Below are 14,281 nucleotides of genomic sequence, written 5' to 3'. Positions count from 1 at the left end.
AGTGTAAAATACTAATTTTCTGTGCTATTTTTATCAATTTTGATGTTGCACTAGATAAGGCTTCAGGCTTTGGTCCCATTGTGTTTTCCAGCTAATAAGTAACAGATTCACTCATCTGCAGACATCTGATTTCAAAAATAATTTCCGGCTGAAATAAAAACCTTCTATTTCAGTGTGTTCAAAGTTAGATTATTCAATTATAGTAGCAGTTACAGTGATTCTGACAGTTGGAGAAAAAACTTCAGAGTGTTACCTTTCAAAAGAGACCAGAACCATCCATGTACTTTAAACGGTTCAAGAATAGCTTTCAATTTACTTTAGGTACGCCTTGGATAGGCGTTTTTGGCAACTTTTACAAGAGTGGGAAGAGGTTTAACTAGGGGTGTAACAATACACTAATCTCACGATACAGTACGATACACCATATTGAGGTCAAGATAACGATACGATATTATAGCAGTATTTTTTTAACAACCTTGAATGAGGAACATATGACTGGAAAAAATTGTCTTTTATTTGAAAGACACAAAACAAAAACAAAACAATGCTGTGCATTTGCCATATTGTTACAGTTTGTATTCATTAGGGCCCGAGCACTTACAGTGTGAAGGCCCTATTGTATCTGTAGGAATTTTTTTTTTCTTTATTTTTCTTCTGATGAAAGGAGGGCCTTTTTTCCCCCTAAACGTGCCCAAAAAGACACCAAATTTTGCACCAAGCCAGGCCTGGCGAAAAATGTGATATTTAATGGTTTGCATTAATGGGCGTGGCAAAATGGCTCAACAGTGCCCCCTAAACCGAAACCGAACAGGAAGTCGGCCATTTTTAATTAATCGTGTCATTCTGGTGAAATTTATGCCATTCCTTCGGCAGTTAATACGGCCCGAACCGTAACGTGCACCCAAGTGTGTTATACATCAAAATGTGCGTCTCCATCCTGCGACACCACGCATTACTTTTCTCTTTCAAAAGCGTTACCGTGGCGACGCTAGATGCCAAAAAGCGCACCCACCCTTCATCTGATTGGTTCAGACAGAAAAAACTTTGTGCCTCAAGCCCCATAATACGGTTTGACGCACATTAACGAAAATCGGTACACACCTGTATCATGTCACAACTTAAAGAAAAGTCTCTTGGCGCCATGGCCGAAACCGAACAGGAAGTCGGCCATTTTGAACATTCTGAATTAATCGCGTAATTTTGCCGCAATTTATGCCATTCCTTCGGCAGTTAATACGGCCCGAACCGTAACGTGCACCCAGGTGTGTTATACATCAAAATGTGCGTCTCCATCTTGCGACTACGCGCATTACTTTTCTCTTTCAAAAGTGTTACCGTGGCGATGCTAGACGCCAAAAAGCGCGTCCGCCCCTTCATGTGATTGGTCCATATTTGATAGTTCCCCAAAAGGCACCAAATTTGGCACGCAAGCTAGGCCTGGTGATAAATTTGATATTTCATGGTTTGCATTAATGGGCGTGGCCTAACGGCTCAACAGCGCCCCCTAGAATACTTTTCTCTGCCATAACTTTTTAATGGTTTGACATAAAGAGTCGTTGGTGGTGTCATGGGACTCTGTATTGAGTCCTTGACCATAATTGGTGAAAATTGGCCCTTCCCCTTCTTCTGATTGGTTGTCCCGATTTTCTGCTATAACTTAACTATAACTCGATAGCTGCAGCCCTAGTTTCATCCCAATATAACCCAATATCGCGCGACAGTTTGTCACCTCCACGACACGTATCGTGGCGTTTTTTTATTGCAAAATTTCGTGGCACGATATATTGTTAGACCCCTAGTATTAACCTTTAATATTTTCTCCAGATCTGACAGGAAAGATGTTCACCTTCCCAGCAGAAACAAACTCCGCTCATGTGAAGTTGATCACCACGAAACAGCATTTCGGTGCTGTAACCGTCTGTCACAGGTCCGTATGAAACCAGAACCCGCTATGTCTTAATTACTTTGATGTACTTTCTAATAAACAATTCATTTGTTATCTTTTAAGATCCATTACAGACCTCAGGAGAGACTACTCCCTGTTCTCTTTGGCCACCCCATTTTCTTCTAACGACTTCCTGATTTTCTGGCATCAGAACGCGCAGACGATTTCGCCCTGTATCAGAAATAAATGGGTAAGGTTTGGAAGTTTTGACTACAAACCAATCACCTGGCACTCCATCTGCACCACATGGGACTTTAAATATGGACTGGTGCAGGTGTGGGTCGATGGAAAACCTTCCATTCGGAGATTTATCAGCTCTGGCTCATACATCAGTGGACAACCTTCGATTATTTTAGGACAGGTAACGTTCTCTACTTAACCTTCCACAAATCAGTTTGATTTATTTTGTAATCGTCTGTTTAGATGTAAGATTATTGGGTGATGAAACCTTTACTTGCCATCTCATCCGCAGGAACAAGATTCTTATGGCGGTGCTTTTGACATTAAACAGTCTTTTGTTGGCATGATGTCTGATGTCCACATGTGGGACTACGTCCTGTCCCCCTTCCATATCCAGAAGTACATGAACGGCCAGAGCTTCCCTCCAGGGAATGTGCTGAACTGGAGGGCGCTGGACTACAATATCGTTGGCAACGTGCTCAAAGAAAACAAGACATAATTTGTGTCTAAATTTCCAAAATGACGGTGTAAGTGTCAGAGAAGGTGGCGCGTCATAACTTCTATGTTTCATGTAATGTATAAAGGATAAGTTACATATACTGACAACTTATGTTGAATCATTAACTTCTTGTAGACGAGTTGATTTCCCTTCAATAAACATATGAAAGCATTATTGCGAGTGTTCTGTGCATTTTATCTTTCCACATCATAAATACATCGTTGTAATATGACTTTATTGCTTTATTTGCAGTAAACATAACTGCTCCAAAGTGCCGTTAGAGTTATAAGGAAGTTGAACTGACTTGATCAAAGTGAGCTGCTTTTGGCCATAGATGGGTGTTTTGCTATTTAAAGGGAACAAAGGTGATATTTTTGATATCAGGGATACTTTTGATCTCTTCTGGAAAACGTCCATCTTTTTTCTGTCGGGATGGTATTCACCCAAATAGGCTGGGCTAACAGTCTTTAACCGACAACTTTGTAATTCTCGTACGTCCTGACGGGTCAAGTCAAGTCAAGTCAAGTCAAATTTTATTTATATAGAACAGATGTTTATATAAACAAACAGAAGAAAAAAAACCTTTAAAAAAAAAGACATAAAAAAGGGACTAAAAAAGGGCTTAGAGACAACATCTGACTAAGAAAATACAAAAGACACTAATTGAAAGCAAGGGAAAAAAGGTGGGTCTTTAACCGAGATTTAAAAATATGTAAGGACTGGGCCGCCCGGATGTTTAGAGGAAGGGAGTTCAAGAGTCTGGGGGCCACAGCCAAGGCTCTTTCCCAGTTAAAGTACCAGTATTACCAGTAGTACCAGTTATAGTACCCGTTAAAGTACCAGTAGTACCAGTTATAGTACCAGTAGTACCAGTTATAGTACCAGTTATAGTACCAGTAGTACCAGTAGTACCAGTTATAGTACCAGTTATAGTACCAGTAGTACCAGTTATAGTACCAGTAGTACCAGTTATAGTACCAGTTATAGTACCAGTAGTACCAGTTATAGTACCAGTAGTACCAGTTATAGTACCAGTAGTACCAGTTATAGTACCAGTTATAGTACCAGTAGTACCAGTAGTACCAGTTATAGTACCAGTTATAGTACCAGTAGTACCAGTTATAGTACCAGTAGTACCAGTTATAGTACCAGTTATAGTACCAGTAGTACCAGTTATAGTACCAGTAGTACCAGTTATAGTACCAGTTATAGTACCAGTAGTACCAGTTATAGTACCAGTTATAGTACCAGTAGTACCAGTTATAGTACCAGTAGTACCAGTTATAGTACCAGTTATAGTACCAGTAGTACCAGTTATAGTACCAGTAGTACCAGTTATAGTACCAGTTATAGTACCAGTTATAGTACCAGTAGTACCAGTTATAGTACCAGTTATAATACCAGTTATAGTACCAGTTATAGTACCAGTAGTACCAGTTATAGTACCAGTTATAGTACCAGTTATAGTACCAGTTATAGTACCAGTTATAGTACCAGTAGTACCAGTTATAGTACCAGTAGTACCAGTTATAGTACCAGTTATAGTACCAGTTATAGTACCAGTAGTACCAGTTATAGTACCAGTTATAGTACCAGTTATAGTACCAGTAGTACCAGTTATAGTACCAGTTATAGTACCAGTTATAGTACCAGTAGTACCAGTAGTACCAGTTATAGTACCAGTTATAGTACCAGTTATAGTACCAGTTATAGTACTAGTTATAGTACCAGTAGTACCAGTTATAGTACCAGTTATAGTACCAGTTATAGTACCAGTTATAGTACCAGTTATAGTACCAGTTATAGTACCAGTTATAGTACTAGTTATAGTACCAGTAGTACCAGTTATAGTACCAGTTATAGTACCAGTTATAGTACCAGTTATAGTACCAGTTATAGTACCAGTTATAGTACCAGTAGTACCAGTTATAGTACCAGTTATAGTACCAGTTATAGTACCAGTTATAGTACCAGTTATAGTACCAGTTATAGTACCAGTTATAGTACCAGTTATAGTACCAGTAGTACCAGTTATAGTACCAGTTATAGTACTAGTTATAGTACCAGTAGTACCAGTTATAGTACAAGTAGTACCAGTTATAGTACCAGTTATAGTACCAGTTATAGTACCAGTTATAGTACCAGTTATAGTACCAGTTATAGTACCAGTTATAGTACCAGTAGTACCAGTTATAGTACCAGTTATAGTACCAGTTATAGTACCAGTTGTAGTACCAGTTATAGTACCAGTTATAGTACCAGTTATAGTACCAGTTATAGTACCAGTTATAGTACCAGTTATTGTAACCCGATTGGAATAAACTTATTTTGAAACTCTTATTTTGAAAGACTTTTATTTTGGTACGTTTGCCGGACGTCATTGCGTCACGCCGTCAACTTCCGTCAATACCTGTTTAAGCCGTGTGACGGGTGCGGGAGGGGGAGAGGCGCACGCTGAGGAATTGTTTGTTTGGAGCGGGGAGAGAAACACGTTGAAGATTTGGTTGCTGAAGCGCTTAGATGTCGACTGTTGCTGATTTAAAATCCTGAAATTGGTGAGTTGGGCCAAACCTGTTTTTTTATAGCCTAACCTAACCGGTACCACTCAAAACTCATGCGATCACGGTTCTAAACATAGGAGCCGACTGCCGGAGCCACAGAGCGGGTGAATGCCGAACCGTATCACTGATTTAAAACCCAGAATTGGTGAGTTAAACTAATATTGTTTGTGCAGCTTAAGCATACTGCCAAGTCTTTTGATGTGTCCTTCCACATGAAATACAAACTATTTAAAAGTTTTTCTTTTGTTAATGTCTTATTTTCAGTGCATTTCCATGCAGTCCAGGTAGTCATCTGTACAATCCTGCATATTGATTCTGGATGTTTGTGATGCTGTGATGACTGAAGAATAATTTAATATAACAAATATTGTGTTAATTATTCATATTAATTTATGTCAAGATTATGAATATACTGTACAGCATTTGAATATACATTATTTATTTTATAATGTATTATTAGAAATTTGATTTGTGTGCACACAAGATATTTAATTGGTCCTGTTTTTATTCAGGCCAGGTTGATGGTGAGCTAGAGCCTTAGCCTGGGCACAAAGCCTGAGGACTGAGGAACCTACTGAACCTCCACTGCTCTGGTCGGGCTGGTAGGAGGCTCCATTTTGCAGCCGTTTTTTTCCCCTAACTCTTGCCACACCTGCACGACCTACACCTTCATTTTTTGCATACTCATCTCCCAACACGGACTTCTATTTTTTTTCCCCCCCCGTTGGACATTAAATTATTGGGTCGTTGCACTGTGTACAAGCCTCACTAGTATCAGTGAGTGAATTTTTCCTTTATGGAAATGGATGGAACTAGGCGCTGCAAACATTGAGGGGAACTGTATATATTGTGAACGCATTTTTGTGAATGGCCATTTGTATTTTCTATTTTTTGCATTTATATAAATTTTGGTTTACTAAACTAGAGCTGCATTCAGTGTCTTACTCTCCACTCCCGAGTTTACCTGGGCCTTCTGATTCTAGCCAAGGGATAATTTTGCCGAGCATTAACTGGACCTACCTTTAAACAGGGTAGTGCACTTGTTACATTTAGTGGTGAGCTAGCCAGGAGTGGAGAAAGGCCTGAATATTTTTTTTTTTTGGTATTCATGTGGTTGTGGAAAAATGGACATATTCGAGAAACTTGGTATTAAGATTTCTAACGCAGTTTTGATAAAGGAAGCGACAAAAACTGAAACGGATGATGAGATAATTGAGTTCTTACAGCAGCACGGTTCTGTTTCGAAGTTTGAGTGTATTGATGCACCCAATTCCGTTTTCCACCAGTCAATCGTGGTTGAATATGAATCAGGTGCTGCGTTAGCTGCGTTACGTCCAACCTTGCCGTATATATACAAGTGTGATGGCGTTGAGGTTAGCTACCAGATTTTAGATTTATCTATCGTCTGCGCGGATGAGGTAGGGAGGTCGCAAACTGAGAACTATCTTGCTGAATTACAAAAAGTTGCGAAGTTGACCGGCCAAGATTTTGCAGTTGTCCTTAAGGGGGGGATGTCCCTGCTTGGTCAGTCAGTCTCTCGGCTCCATCCCATTGCAACAGATGCCGAGTCTCCTCTGGACCCACACCTGATGTCCACTGCTTCAGGTCGGAGCACTGAACCATGGGCAAAGGTCCAGCCAGATATCACAGATCAACCCACCTCAAGACCCCCTTTTCCAGCCATGTCGCAAGCCAACCTCAATCCACCTGAAATGCAACGCTACGTGGTCGAGCATATTGTCAAGAATGATGATAGTACTATGCATTCCACACAGCGTCTCAGATCCTTCTCTGGCAGATTACCAAGACCTCAGAACGAGTCGGATTATGACATATGGCGTTCTGGAGTTGAGTTGCTCTTACAGGATCCTGCAGTGTCTGACCTACAGCGCTCACGTAAGATCTTTGACAGCTTGTTACCACCTGCTGCTGATGTGGTTAAGCACCTGAGGTCTGACACTCCACCAACAGTGTATCTACAGACACTTGACTCAGCATATGGCACGGTGCAGGATGGCGATGAGCTATACGCCAAGTTTATGGACACATTCCAGGATGCTGGGGAGAAGCCGTCCCACTACCTGCAACGTCTGCAGGTGGCGCTGAATCAGGCTGTAAAACGAGGTGGTGTTTTGAACAGAGATTTTGGTCGACACCTACTGACTCAGTTTTGCCGTGGCTGTTGGGACAATTCTCTTATCACAGAACTCCAATTAAAACAACGGAAACATAATCCCCCATCGTTTGCTGAATTTCTGCTCCTTCTGCGAACTGAGGAAGATCGTGAAGCTGCAAAAACTATCCGCATGAAGCAACATCTCGGCTCATCCCGCCCCAGAGCTGCGGCCCATGCACAGTATGCATACACAGACAGTACAGAGAAAGGAGAAATTGCTGCACTCACCAACATCACGCAGCAGCTTGCTCAACAACTGGCTGATGTACAGAAGCAGCTTGCGATTCTCACTGCATCCCAGTCAAGCTCTAGTCAATCCGCTTTAAAGTCCACATCTGGCTGTAAGTTGGGTGAGGGGCAGAGGGCGGGCAAGCCATCAAAGAACCCGTCTTCTGTTCCCAAGCCCGGCTACTGCTATCGGTGTGGTGAAGATGGGCATATCAAGCCGCAATGTGACAATCCCCCGAACTCTGCACTTGTTGCCACAAAGAGGAAGCAGTTCACTGAAAAGCAGAAAAGATGGCAGCAGTCAGACAGTCCTTCAAGACATCATTTAAACTAGAGTCGGTTCCAGTAGTGGGGCGAACTGGAACTGTTGTGGACCCACATTGTCCCAACCAAAGAAACCAAGTGAAATGTCATGAAGTAACCCAGATCACTCCCTCTGTTCCAGCCAGGTTACCCACGGGCTTGGTTGGATCTCGCTGCACAGCCAACATCAAAATTGCTGGTGAAGAACTTGATTGTCTGTTGGATACCGGGTCGCAAGTCACTACGATCCCAGTGTCATTCTATAACCAGCATTTTGCAGACCAACCAGTGAAATCCTTGTGTGATCTACTGCAAGTCGAAGGAGCCGCAGGACAAGCAGTTCCTTATATTGGATATGTGGAGATGGTGGTCACATTCCCCAGTGAATTCCTGGGAGCAGAGTTGGATGTTTCTACACTGGCGCTTGTTGTTCCTGATGTCGGAGCCCATCAGTCCCCAGTGTTAATTGGCATGAACACCTTAGAACCGCTATACAGTCAGTATATGGGGGGTGAATGCGCCAACTTCCAACCGACTGCCCATGGCTACAAAGCAGTGCTCAAACTGCTTCAGATCCGCCACCAGCAACACCAGATGGGCAGCGATGGAGTGATTAAGTTGGCCAGCAAATCACCAGTTGTCATCCCAGCTGGTCATACCACCCTCATAGATGGCTCCATCCACTCCAGTATGCCGTCTCCCGGTCAATGGCTGCTTGTGGAGCATCCAGCTTCACCACTGCCAGGTGGGCTGTGTGTCAAGAACTCTGTGATCATGTTCCCAAGCCAGGGCCACAAGAAGATCCCAGTCATCCTTAGCAATGAGTCAAACCAGGATGTGACCATTCCACCTCTCTCCACCATCGCTGAATTGGCAGTCTCACCCCAGATCTTATCACACACTGTGTCAACAAGCCAGTCACCATCAGAAACTTCCCCTGCTCTGACGTTGGATTTTGGAGAATCACCTATCCCGCCGGAGTGGAAGAGGAGAATTACTGAGAAGCTCAACAAGATTCCGCATGTCTTTGCACGCAGTGACATGGACTTTGGATGCACAGACAAGGTGAAACATCACATAAAGTTGCATGACGAAACTCCATTCAAGCACAGAGCCAGACCCATCCACCCTCAGGACATTGAAGCAGTCCGACAGCATCTAAGGGACCTGCTGGAGGCTGGTGTCATCCGTGAATCTGAGTCATCATTTTTATCACCAATTGTCGTGGTGCGCAAGAAGAACGGTGACATACGCTTATGCATTGACTATAGAAGACTGAACCTACAGACTGTTAAGGACGCTTATCCCCTGCCAAATCTGGAGGAGTCACTGTCAGCTTTGTCCGGGTCCAAATGGTTCAGTGTTCTCGACCTAAAGTCTGGGTATTATCAGATTGGAATGAATGAAGAAGACAAAGCTAAGACGGCTTTTGTGACACCCATTGGATTTTGGGAATTCAATCGGATGCCCCAAGGGGTAACAAACGCTCCATCCACGTTCCAGAGGTTAATGGAGAAGAGCATGGGAGATCTCCATTTGAAAGAGGTTCTGGTTTTCCTCGATGATCTCATTGTTTTCTCAGACACACTGGAGGAACATGAGTGCAGGTTGCTGAGGGTACTGCATCGCTTAGGAGAATATGGTCTGAAGCTTTCTCTTGAGAAATGTAAATTCTTCCAGGCGTCTGTTAAATACTTGGGACACATTGTTTCAGAGAAGGGGGTCGAGACTGATCCGGATAAGATCCTTGCTCTGAAATCCTGGCCAATTCCAAGAACCCTGAAGGAGCTCAAGTCATTCTTAGGTTTCGCTGGATACTACCGGAGGTTCATAAAAGGGTATTCCACCATTGCAAAACCTCTCAATGATCTGACACGGGGCTATGCACCTACCTCCAAGGCCCAGAAAAGGTCTAGTTCAGTAGGAATCCAGGATCCAAAACAGCCGTTTGGGGAGAGGTGGTCCCCCACCTGTCAGAGTGCATTTGAAATGCTAATTGAGAAGTTGACTAGTACCCCAGTTCTTGGCTTTGCTGACCCAAAGCTGCAGTATATTTTACATACCGACGCCAGCACCACCGGACTCGGAGCAGCTTTATACCAGGAGCAGGACGGTCAGCTGAGAGTAATCGCCTATGCCAGCCGGGGTCTGTCAGTGAGCGAGTCAAGGTATCCTGCACATAAGTTGGAATTTCTTGCACTGAAGTGGAGTGTGTGCGAAAAGTTCCATGATTACCTGTACGGAGCCAGCTTTGTGGTAGTGACTGATAACAATCCACTCACTTACCTGTTAACAACCGCAAAGTTGGATGCTGCTGGTCACAGGTGGCTTGCCGCCCTGTCCACCTACACTTTCAAGCTGCAGTACCGGGCGGGGAAGCAGAACTTTGACGCTGACGCTCTATCCCGCCGCCCTCACAGCCATTCTGCTGACCTGATACAACAGAAAGATCGGGACCTGATCAAGAAGTTCACTGCAGAACATGTCATTACACCTGGTGAATTGGAAGAACTCGACACAGACATCGTCTCCGCCGTTTGCCATCGCTGTCTTGTCATGGGCAGCTCGGCGGGGAGTCCTTTCACCCTGGTCGAGTCTCTGAGCCTGTCGGCTAAAGCTGTCCCTGACTGTTATGCCAGCGAGGACCTCCATGGCTTACCAGTTGTTCCCTCCGTGTCACACCTGGACCTCAAGGAAAAGCAGCGTGCTGATCCAGTCATAAGAGAGGTTATCCACCAGATGGAGACGGGAGAGAAGATTCCCCCAACAGCGAGGCAAGAACTTCCAGACCTGGGGCTGTTGCTGAGGGAGCTGAACCGCCTCGAGTTGCAAGAGGACATCTTGTACCGAAACAGGCGAGATGGAGAGCAAGTCGTGTTTCAACTGGTGTTACCGGAGGAGCTGAGGTCATTAGTGGTTAAAAGCTTGCATGATGACATGGGGCACATGGGCATCGAGCGGACCTTGGACCTTGTACGCTCCCGGTTCTTTTGGCCTCGCATGGCAGCAGACATTGAAACCACGATCAAGTCCTGTAACCGGTGTGTGAGACGCAAGGCACTCCCAGAAAGATCAGCACCACTTGTTAACATCCGGACTACTCGTCCCTTAGAGTTACTCTGTATGGACTACCTGTCACTTGAACCCGATCAAAGCAATACAAAAGATATTCTTGTCTTCACTGATCATTTTACAAAGTTTGCAATAGCCATTCCTACAGCAAACCAAAAGGCGAAGACAGTGGCCAAATGTCTATGGGAAAACTTCATAGTGTGCTATGGGATACCAGAACGCCTCCACACGGACCAAGGGCCTGACTTTGAGTCAAAGCTGATCAAGGAGCTTTGCCAACTCGCTGGGATTGAGAAAACCCGAACAACCCCTTACCATCCTCGGGGAAACCCAGTTGAGAGATTCAACAGGACTCTGCTTAGCATGCTCGGGACACTGGAGCGCAAGCAGAAAACTAGATGGAAAGACTATGTGAAACCGTTAGTGCACGCTTACAACTGTACACGGAACGATGTCACTGGCTTTACACCATACGAGCTGATGTTCGGCCGTTCACCACGTCTCCCAGTGGATCTAGCTTTTAGCTTGCCTGTGCGGGAGCATCCATCTGCCTCTCATTCTCAGTACGTTGAGAACCTGCGGTCCAGACTTGAGGAAAGCTTCCAGCTAGCTTCAAAGAATGCTATAACATCAGGCGAACGGAATAAAGCGCGCTTTGACCAGAATCAGAATCAGAATCAGAATCAGCTTTATTGGCCAGGTTCGAACATTGTCCAACAAGGAATTTGATTCGGTTATTTCGCTCTTTGGTAGTAAAAAAATAACAATAAACAAATAAACAATAAACAAATGTGGTATTACTATCTACAGTATAAACATTTTAACATTTTAACATTTTAAGGTGCAGCAGTTTGAGGTAGTGATAAAAGAAGGATAGTTCTGAATAAAAATAAGAATAAGTATAAGTATAACCTATATACAATTTAACAGACAAATTATACAAAAAATACAAAAAATTATACAAAAGGAAGTACAAAAGTGAGAGGTGCAGAGGCAGGGCTGTACGCTTACTTTTTTGAATGGTAGCACTGGTGCTAGCAAGTTAAAAATTTTAGTAGCACAAATAAAAATTTACTAGCACACCCGGGTGGACAGTTAGTAGGGGTGTAACGATACACTAATCTCACGATACGGTACGATACACGATACTGAGGTCACGATAATGATACGATATTATAGCAGTATTTTTTTAACAACCTTGAATGAGGAACATATGACTGGAAAAAATTGTCTTTTATTTGAAAGACACAAAATACAAAACAATACTGTGCGTTTGCCCTATTGTTACAGTTTGTAATGCTTTATAACTGTTTAAGTTTTAAAGAGAAAGCCAGGCCAACCATTTTCCACAAAATGAACTAAAAGTAAATGTCAGGTTTGCATTATCCATCTTCAGTTTCATACAAAAAAAATATTTTGCCACAAACTGAATAGTTTCTCTCATGCATACAATTTTACATCATAAAAAAGATTGATTTATGCTCACCTTATAAGTGTAAGAGGAGATTTATTTTTGTTAAGAAGGTTATTTTGGTAATTCAGGGTTCATTATTTTATAAATATATTCTTTATATTCTGATGTAAATCAGGGACTATAATGACACTAGTCAGTTTATCTGTAGTGATTAGTCTGTTTTAGATTGGGCGGAGTGATACAGCACTAGCTGCTGTGTTGATGTTCTAAAATCCTACGCTGTTGAGCGGACAGTAAAGTACTCTCAAACTCAGCAGACGTTTTCGCGTGTTTATCCTACTCACGACCCGAAAAAGGTTTAATTTAATAAGGTAAGGCTTAACTCTACACCAGACTTAAAAGTTCAGAGCTCAAAACCCCGCTAGAGTCCCGTGATCGGGACTGCAAAAAGGTACTACTTTCTTCTGAGCGGAGTAAGATTTTGGTCCGCGTGTCGAGGCGCAGTCGCCACGCGCGGTCGGATCATGGATGTATTAATAGAATTAATAGCCTTTCCACACGGCGCCCCGGCCGTATGGTCGCGAAAATACGATATTTATATATGAAATGTCAGAATAGGTAATTTTTTTGACGACACCCCGGTTGAGAAAGGCTGATGTAGGTCAACAGACATTCATATTGATTTTCACACTTTTTTTAACATGATCCCAGCGCAACTCACTCGCACAAATGCGAGTGGATACATATTTCTCTTCGCACCGGATGATTTTTATTCGCAAATGCGATGAAAACTGTCGCACTGTACAGCCCTGAGAGGTGCAGCAGAGTGAGGCAGACATGATTATTAAAGAGGGTGCTGGATGATTTTTTATTGCACGTGTTTGGTTACTCTGAGACTTATTATTTGTGGGAGTTCATCAGAGCAACCGCTTGCGGGAAGAAACTGTCTTTGTGTCTGGAGGTTTTGGCGTACAGTGCTCTGTAGCGCCGTCCAGAGGGGAGGAGTTGGAACAGGCTGTGTCCTGGGTGTGAGGGGTCTGCAGAGATTCGACCTGCCCGTTTCCTGGTCCTGGACCGGTACAGGTCGTCGATAGATGGGAGGTTAGTCCCAACTATCCTCTCTGCAGACCTGATGGTCCGTTGCAGTCTGTGCCTGTCTAGTTTGGTGGCTGATGCAAACCAGACAGTGATGGAGGAGCAGAGAACAGACTGGATTATTGCAGTGTAGAAGGTGATCAGCAGCTGCTGTGGCAGGTTGAACTTCCTGAGCTGCCGCAGGAAGTACAACCTCTGCTGCGCCTTCTTCCTGATGGAGTTGATGTGGGTGGACCACTTCAGGTCCCGGGAGATGGTGGACCCCAGGAACTTGAAGGAGTCTGTGGAGGAAACGGTGCTGTTGAGGATGGTGAGGGGGAGGAGTGGCAGTGGGTTTTTTCTGAAGTCCACTGTCAACTCCACAGTCTTGAGCGGGTTCAGTTCCAGGTGGTTCCGACCGCACCAGTGGACCAGCTGTTCCACCTCCTGTCTGTACGCGGACTCGTCACCTTCCCGGATCAGGCCGATGACGGTGGTGTCGTCCGCGTACTTCAGGAGCTTCACAGAAGAGTCCCCTGAGGTGCAGTCGTTTGTGTATAGGGAGAAGAGCAGCGAGTCACTCCATCAAGTCTGGAGGAAGGGGACCGAGTTTTGGTGCGAAATGTCAGACTGCGTGGCAAGCACAAGCTCGAGGACAAATGGGAGCGGGATGTGTACGTCGTTGTGAAACGTGCTGGAGATTTGCCTGTGTACACAGTGCGGCCTGAGAGCTGGGTGGATGGACCAACTCGTACATTACACCGAGATTTACTCCTTCCCTGTCCCTTCCTACTACCATGTGGTGACGCACTTCCAGAACCAGTTACAC

At 43.9% G+C, this 14,281-nt stretch overlaps 1 protein-coding gene across 1 annotated transcript in view; it reads left to right on the top strand.

The window, feature by feature from the left end:
- The window catches only part of LOC133464446 (C-reactive protein-like), a 4,747-nt gene extending 1,949 nt beyond the window's left edge, over positions 1–2,798 (top strand). The window contains exons 3-5 of the mRNA XM_061746433.1: positions 1,825–1,927; positions 2,009–2,306; positions 2,418–2,798. Coding sequence (XP_061602417.1) covers positions 1,825–1,927; positions 2,009–2,306; positions 2,418–2,624 — 608 coding nt within the window. The 3' untranslated portion in view covers positions 2,625–2,798. The remainder of the gene's footprint in view (positions 1–1,824; positions 1,928–2,008; positions 2,307–2,417) is intronic.
- The last annotated feature ends 11,483 nt before the right edge of the window (positions 2,799–14,281 follow it).

Source organism: Cololabis saira, chromosome 18 (assembly GCF_033807715.1).
Source record: "Cololabis saira isolate AMF1-May2022 chromosome 18, fColSai1.1, whole genome shotgun sequence".
Lineage (NCBI taxonomy): Eukaryota > Metazoa > Chordata > Actinopteri > Beloniformes > Belonidae > Cololabis > Cololabis saira.
Note: the sequence above shows the minus strand (reverse complement) of the source record. Positions and strands in the feature narration are given on the sequence as shown.